Genomic DNA, 7,653 nt, shown 5'->3' with positions numbered 1-7,653 from the left:
CTAATCATAATCAAAATCCCACCTAAAAACCCACCAAAAACCCACAAAAATCATGCCAAATTCTCCCTCAAATCATCACACAAACCCAGAAAATCCCCAAATTCCAAACACCCAGAAACGTCTCTGTGATTTTTGCTCAGAATCAGTAGCACTAATCTACTGCAGAGCAGATTCTGCAAAGCTATGTTTATCTTGTGACAGAGAAGTTCATTCAACCAACCAATTATTCACAAAACATACTCGATTTCAGCTTTGTGATGCTTGTGATTCATCCCCTGCATCAATTTTCTGTCATACTGAACATTCTGTGTTGTGTCAGAACTGTGATTTTGAGCGCCATAGCCGCCATGGAAGCTCCCTTGACCATGACAGAAGGCCTCTTGAAGGGTTTAGTGGATGCCCTTGTGTTTCTGAGCTTTCTGTTGCAATTGGGTTTGAAGGGTTTGATTCCAAGTCTTTGATTTTGGGTGGTGAAAGTGGTGTTAATAAGGGTTTTAATGGGGGTTTATTTGATGGGTTTGATGAGGGAAATGATGGGTTTTCTGATTTGTTTGGTTGGGATGTTCCTACTATGGTTAGTCTTGATGATTTGATTGTTTCTACTGATAAATGTCATAGTTTTCAAGCAACAGTGGTGCCTCCTTTGCCTAAGGTTCGTGTTTTCTCTCTGATTAATTGATTTCGGATATTGTTTAGACCTTTTTTTTTGTTGGGTTTATGGAGTGATATTTTGTTCAATTGCTGTTTCTCTTGGTTTGTGCATGTTGATTTCATGAACTTTATTGGTTGAATATGTGATTAATGCATGAACTTTTTGGATTTGTTTGATGTTTGCTATAGGTTGTTGATTCATACTTATAACAGTGGTTCCATTTTTGTGAATGTAATTATATGAGGTTATTAGGAGCATAGCCTTCAAAACCCTTGGTAGGTCTAGCCTTTAACCAATAAAGCTGCATGCGCCTTGACCAAACACTGACTCTTTAATAGGTTTTGCTTGGAATTTGGTTAGCCTTCAACCAGTAAGGAAGTGTACATAGACCAAACCCGTACGCCTTGATAGGTTTTGTTAACGAGACTTTAATTAATTATGGCGCTTACACCTAAATCATGTGCCCCTTGATAGGTTTATTTGGTTTGCAGGTTAATGAAGTATGCCAATGGTTTAATTGTCTTGTTTCAAGTTATAATTGATGTGCTAATTATATCGGGTTTGGATTAGTGTGCATTAGTTTGTGGTGTGTTTATTAGATTAGGAATCTGTTGATTGAAAGACATTATAAAACCACTCATCATATTAACTAGGGAGTGATTATTTGATATACAGAAATAAATTATATCATGTTGATCACTTGAGCATCGAAGAAAAAATGGTTGGATGGGCTATATATGAAACATATGGTTGTCCTTATGATTTAGGTAGTGTTATGAAGCTCTTAATTTGATTGAGAAAATCTCTTTTATCTTGCAGGATAGGAACTTATCTTGTGGGCAGCACAAGCATGAGATTCTTCATCAGCTTCGTGCATTAGCTAAGTTGGAGCCTGTTATAAAGCAAGATGTGAACCCCCTTTATATGCACCAGTTTGTTGCCGATGAAGATGAGAGAGACTCCATGTTACAGCATAAGATTCAAGCTCACCAATGTAATGAAGAACACTCCACATTTCAAGGGAATGAGGTATAACCAACTTCTGAAATTGTCATCTGCTAACAATTTCTGCTGCCATTCTATTGTATGTTATATGACATTTCAATTGTGACATTCTGTATCCTAGCTTCTTGGAGTAAGAGAGGCAGATAATATTGGCCACTGCAGATAATATTGGCCACTCAGTCAGTGTCTAAATTTAGATGCTAAAAGCATTCTGTAGAGCTTCTATACTCTCATCAACATCTATATCACCCAGCGCAGCTACATTTTCTGTCTCCGTGTTACTTCAGGATAGATAAGCACATAAAGATAGTTTATTCAGATTACAAATCTCTTGATGCTGATTACCAAAAACTGGTAATGTTTGTGCACCTTTTTAGTCTCTTTACATGAGCAATCATGTCCTGGCTCCTGGGCTCCTGGCTGTATGACTAATATGAGTACCCAATTAGTAGGATTTGAGACTGCAACATTTTTTCATCTCTAAGGAATAACCTTGCTCCATGCCTCCATTGCTTTGTTATCTTCAAAATTACTCTTATATTTCTATTTTAAATTTGTAGATGCTTCACTTTTCAAGTAGTAAAAAATAATGTATTATCGTCAAAGGAGACTGAAATTTGTAGATGCATGTTACATAAATTTTCCATTTTTTCGTGCCAGAGACTTTCCAAAAGACGGATTGAGTTTCCTTTCATTATGCTACAGCCCATTGAATGTCGGATCATGAGTAACATGCCATGTAGTTTAGAATCACGTCACTACAGCTTAGAATAATTTTGTGTGATTTGTTTTATTTTATTTTATTTTATTTATTTATTTATTTATTCATTTATTTTTTTTACATATATATATATATATATATATAATAATGTAAAATTTTAAAAATTGTCTATACAATACTAGTATAAATGTGGGTTGTAAGATGTCAACCTTTTTGGGCTTGCTTTTCATGGACATGCAGTTTAAAGAAAGTTGATGTAAGTAAACTTAATATTAAGTCGGGGATATCTGTATCGCTCTTCGGTCTGTCAAGCTATCTCAGTTAGTTTGGACCTTCCAATTCCGTGCCAGCGGCAGGAGCAATACTTTGTCATTGTTTTTGCTGCTTTGGCATGATACGAGTCGCTAACTTACTATGTACAGGTATCTTAAATCTTGAAACTTCTCCAGTCATGCTAAAGTTAAGTACTGCATTCTGTGATCTGTCAAATATTGGAGAACATAGCCAAGGAGAGGTGAAGAATGTGAGGCGCCGCACTACAATCTGAATTGATGAAGGCATTATAGATGCTTCAGTGTGTTAACCTCATCTCTCACTGTTTGTAATGAATCTTCACTTTTTTATTTCGAGCACTTGATTCAACCTAATAATATAGAATTTCATAGTCTGTGATGTGATTTCAAATAGTGTTTCTTAGAAATTCTCCAAAGAAAATCAAAGATCAACAAAGCATCGGTATCAATATGTGTCAACATTCTTAATTCGCTGCCATAGTTAGTAAAAAGCTCCATATTATTATGTACAGAAACTAAAAAAATACTCAAAGCAATTAAGCAAGCTGGCAAACATTTGTTTGTTTTTTTTTTTATTTTTTTCTCTGTCCTGAGTGATTATGTGAAATTAGCACCTGTAGATGAAATATTGATTGATGCATGATTTGACAAATGTGATGGATGATCCTCTAGTTCTCTTCTTATACAGGCAAGCCCATATAATTGGTGCTATGACACAGGTGAAGATGCCAATGACATATATTTTTCCTCTGCCTTGTCGGGAAGCCATAATGAAGATAGTGTTCCAAATCTGGGTACACCTTCGGGCATCTGTAGCAGTGCAAATCTCATCACTAATGGATGTAATTCACAGAATCCCATAAAAAATGAATCAGTCGGAATCCCTCAGAATGTTTCCTCACGTGAAATTACTAGTGTAGATCGGGATACTGCATTATCACGATACAAAGAAAAGAAGAGGACTAGGAGGTAATATCTTAACTTCTTAAGTATTGCCCTTTGATTTCCTTGAGTCAAAATTTGTGCGTGTTCAGAGAAATTTTTTTATAGGTGGGTTGATGATTAATTTAATCTCAATAATCTACTCTCAAGCCTAACTAATTAAAACTGAGAAAATGTGAATGTGTGAAAGATATTTTGTCGTTGCCTCCTTGGCTAAAGAATAATCCGAACTATAGATGGTCTTCTCATTTTAATCCCAACTAAACTATAACCTAGAATAATCCTAACGAATGAGGTAGCCTTCTCAAAATAGTCTTATTTACCTGTAACCTTTTTAACCAGTAATTTTTACTTGTATTTTTTTGGTCATTTACTCACTCTTCCTCCCTTTTCTCTCCTCTCTCTACCTCAATTGACCATCACCAGCCCATTACTCACTAACTCATCCAGCCTAACCCAACTACCCCACTTAATCACCCCCACCAGGCACCCAACCTAACCCCACTGCACCCCTCGTATCTAACCACCTGCAAACCACCCCACACCTCCGGCCACCCACTTCCCCCATCCTACCCGCCACAACTTAAAAAATAGAAAAGGGGCGTCCATGGTTGAGTAAAGGGCATAGGAATACCCACAATTTTATTTATTTATTTTTTTATTTATAAAAAGAAGGGGTCGGTCATGGTGGAGGAAAAGGCAGGTGATGAAGTTGGGAATCTAACAAGGATAAAGGAGAGAAGATGATGTGGAATTACGCCATTATGGACAAGGATACGGTGGTGGTGCAGAAAGGTGGCTGGACAGTGAGGTGATGGAGATGAGCAGCCAACGGCAGTGGAGGGAGTGGTCAGGTGGGGTGATGCGTGCTGGTGGGATTGACCAATCGGTTGATGCTCCATTTTTCTTTTTTTTTTTTGGTATTTTAGAAAATTTAGCCTATAAGGTGTTGACACATTATAAATGTGACCTGTTAAATAAGTTAATAAACAAGTGAGATTATTTTTGAGAAGGCTAACTCAATAGTTAGGATTATTTTAGGTTAAAGTTTTGGGATTAAAATGAGATATAACCATCAATAGTTTGGATTATTTTTGTTAATTATTCCTTTGCAAAATCTGGGTCACATATTTATGGATAAACGATGATGGTTATGGATATAATATATTTTACTTCAACTACAATTATTTTATAGAAGCCTTACTAATTGAGATTGAAATATTTAGTTATATTTCAAGAACATAGAATGAGTCAAAACTGGCAAAACTGTATGTGCTAGTTATATAATTTTACGTATTAATTACTCTGTATTTTCTTGATGATCAAGTGACATGGGATAGATGTATGTTTTATTGGGAAATCACATTTTATACGGAATGTAACCAACAGGTTTGAAAAGCATATCAGATATGAATCGAGAAAGCTTCAAGCAGAAAGTAGAGTAAGAATCAAAGGTCGCTTTGCTAAGGTAGATAACCGTATGAATCAGTCTTGAGACACGGTTGTGTAAGAGTCAAAGAAAGCTCCAGCTCCAAGTACCTCAGGTTGTTGCCATTGAAATAAGTCATTTTTGCACCAGGCTGCGTTAAAATCGATCGTGTGCCCGTATTAGCTTCTGTAAACTACTGTAAAAGGTGCACAGTCTTGTAAATTTTTTTTGTTTGTATTATTCTATAAATGGTGTAGTGTTATTAGTGAGCTGCTGAAACTTGGTTAATTATTATGAACGTGATAATTCAACTTTCCTGCTTTGATTTAAGAGGAAGAAAAATAAATAAAATGAAAATTGGGAAACGATGGATGTTTCAAGATTAGAATGTTTTATTTCTACTTAACTGGCACAATCTATTTCTACATTACCCTTGTGAATTGGCGCAATCTATTATACGATTTTGCACAAATTGTAGTCCTGTATAGTGTATACCTGCGTTATAAGCTTGACTTTTATCTTCGGCTCCTGCTAGTACGCCGTACAGATGATTTACAGCTCCTGGGCTCCTAGTAGTATGGTGAAATGTAAAATTCAGCTATTTTGCATACTGAACTCTACCTTGATAACATATTGAAGTCTTCCAAGGAAGCATCCGGAAGCCAAATTAGCATGACTGACCCGCAGCTCAAAACCTCGATATATACTGAATGCTACTCCAAGGAAGCTTTCGTAAGAAAAAATTAGCTGAAACTATACTGTGAGATTTGAATCGACCTGCAGATGTCAATATTTTAACACTGAACTCTACGGATGCATTTGGATGCCAAATTAGCGAGTCTGCAACTATATTTGTAAATCCACCCGCTGATCTTCGATTTGTAAGTCACTTAAATACAGCTTACGTGAATGCACCCGCTGATCTGCAACTATAATTTGTTTCATGAATTAGTTTTCGAAAAACCAAGCATTGCTCGGGATTTTGACTCATCTTCGATTTTATACTCAAGTCAGTTAAATACAGCTTACGTGAATGCACTAAGTTGGGCTTGGATGAATAACTGGTACAAGTTTATTAGCCCAAGAACAAGAAATTGAGAGCTGGTTCATCAGATCAAGTATGAGCATCTGTCTAGTGTCTATTACGAGTATTTCTATTACGGAATACTAGGGGTGTCCGTTTGGTTTTCGGTTTGGATTTAGTCCAAATTTGATCCAATCCAAAATATAATTCGGTTTTTAATTTTTTAATCCGATTTGAATTTCTTTCCTAATTCAATCAGAATTAAAATTCGGTTATTTGGATCCGATTTGAAAATCCGAATTATAATACATTATTTTTTAGCGCTTAATACGATTATAAAAATTAAGCTTTAATATAAACACAAGTCTTCAAAATTATGATTAAAATAAATAGTTTAACATCAAGTCATTAATTAATTAATACAAAGTCTCCCTAATTTATTTAATGTAGTATTTGAGCTAAACTTCAAAAAACAAAGAAATCCATATTTATACAAGCTTAATTTTACAATTCGGTTTTCGGTTTGGATTGGATCCAATTAGGGTCAATCCGATCCAATCCAAAAACTCGAATTTTCAAAAAAACTGGCAAATTATAAAATGCACCATGGTGCATATAGTTCTATGTGGAATTGTGGACCACCAATTAAAATATACTCTATTTTCTCTTTCCTCCTCTACTTTCCTAATTTTTTATTTTCTCTCTCTCTCCACTATTTTCTCTCTCCTCTATTTTTCTTTCTCCCTATTTATTTTTCTTTTACTTGAATTCCTTCACCATCCTTTTAATTAAACTCTTTCATATTGTTTATCACCATAGAGTGAATTCCTTCATTACAATAGATTAAATTCAAAATTTGTTTTCTTCAACCGTCGATTTGAAGCTTTGTTAATGGAGTTTTTACAATGAAGTAGTGAAGGGAAAAATGGCGTCGTCGTTGAATAGAAGGTGGTTAAGACGATGGTGTGATTATTTTCCGATGATATTTCATTATGTAAATCACCATGGCTAGGTTTGAGTTTTGAAATATGTAGCTTTCATATTCTTTTGATTTTTTTAGTGATAATTGTGTATTTTGTTATGAACAATTCTGTATTTGATTATATTTTAGTATTTTGAACATTTTAAGTTAAAAATATGAACGTATGATACGTTTTCTGTAAACACTTAACATGTATTTTTGGAATTACAAACATTTTTAATTATAATTCTGAACATGCGATACATTACTTATGAACTTATTTTTGTTTTAGATCTATGTATTTTTAATTTTATTAAAAAAGTTGGCATTCTCTACTTTATAATTTATAAATCTGAACATTTGGCATTTGAGCAGTGTCTTCAAATGCAGATATTTTTTAAGGGTGTTCAGCGGTTTGTGGTTGGGATTTAGAATTTTTGTAGGGGGTTCAAAGGTTTTTGAAGGGTGTTCAGTGGTTTGTGGTTGGGGTTTAGAAGTTTTTGTAGGGGGTTCAGAGGTTTTTGTTGGGTGTTCAGTGGTTTATAGTTGTGGTTCAAAAGTTTTTGTAGGGGGTTAAGAGGTTTTTGTAGGGTATTCAGTGTTTTGTAGTTGGGGTTTAGAAGTTT

The 7,653-nt window shown here is 34.9% G+C and overlaps 1 protein-coding gene across 1 annotated transcript in view; it reads left to right on the top strand.

Moving 5' to 3' along the window:
• LOC110727828 (zinc finger protein CONSTANS-LIKE 13-like) overlaps positions 1-5,410 on the top strand; it is a 5,584-nt gene extending 174 nt beyond the window's left edge. Inside the window, exons 1-4 of the mRNA XM_021907394.1 lie at positions 1-652; positions 1,472-1,681; positions 3,360-3,640; positions 5,003-5,410. The exon at positions 1-652 is cut by the window's left edge and continues 174 nt beyond it. Of these exons, the coding sequence (XP_021763086.1) occupies positions 53-652; positions 1,472-1,681; positions 3,360-3,640; positions 5,003-5,108 (1,197 nt within the window). The 5' untranslated portion in view covers positions 1-52 and the 3' untranslated portion in view covers positions 5,109-5,410. The remainder of the gene's footprint in view (positions 653-1,471; positions 1,682-3,359; positions 3,641-5,002) is intronic.
• Positions 5,411-7,653: the final 2,243 nt, after the last annotated feature.

The sequence above is a fragment of the Chenopodium quinoa genome, unplaced genomic scaffold, assembly GCF_001683475.1.
Source record: "Chenopodium quinoa cultivar QQ74 unplaced genomic scaffold, ASM168347v1, whole genome shotgun sequence".
NCBI lineage: Eukaryota > Viridiplantae > Streptophyta > Magnoliopsida > Caryophyllales > Amaranthaceae > Chenopodium > Chenopodium quinoa.
This window is presented reverse-complemented; position numbering and strand designations above follow the sequence as displayed.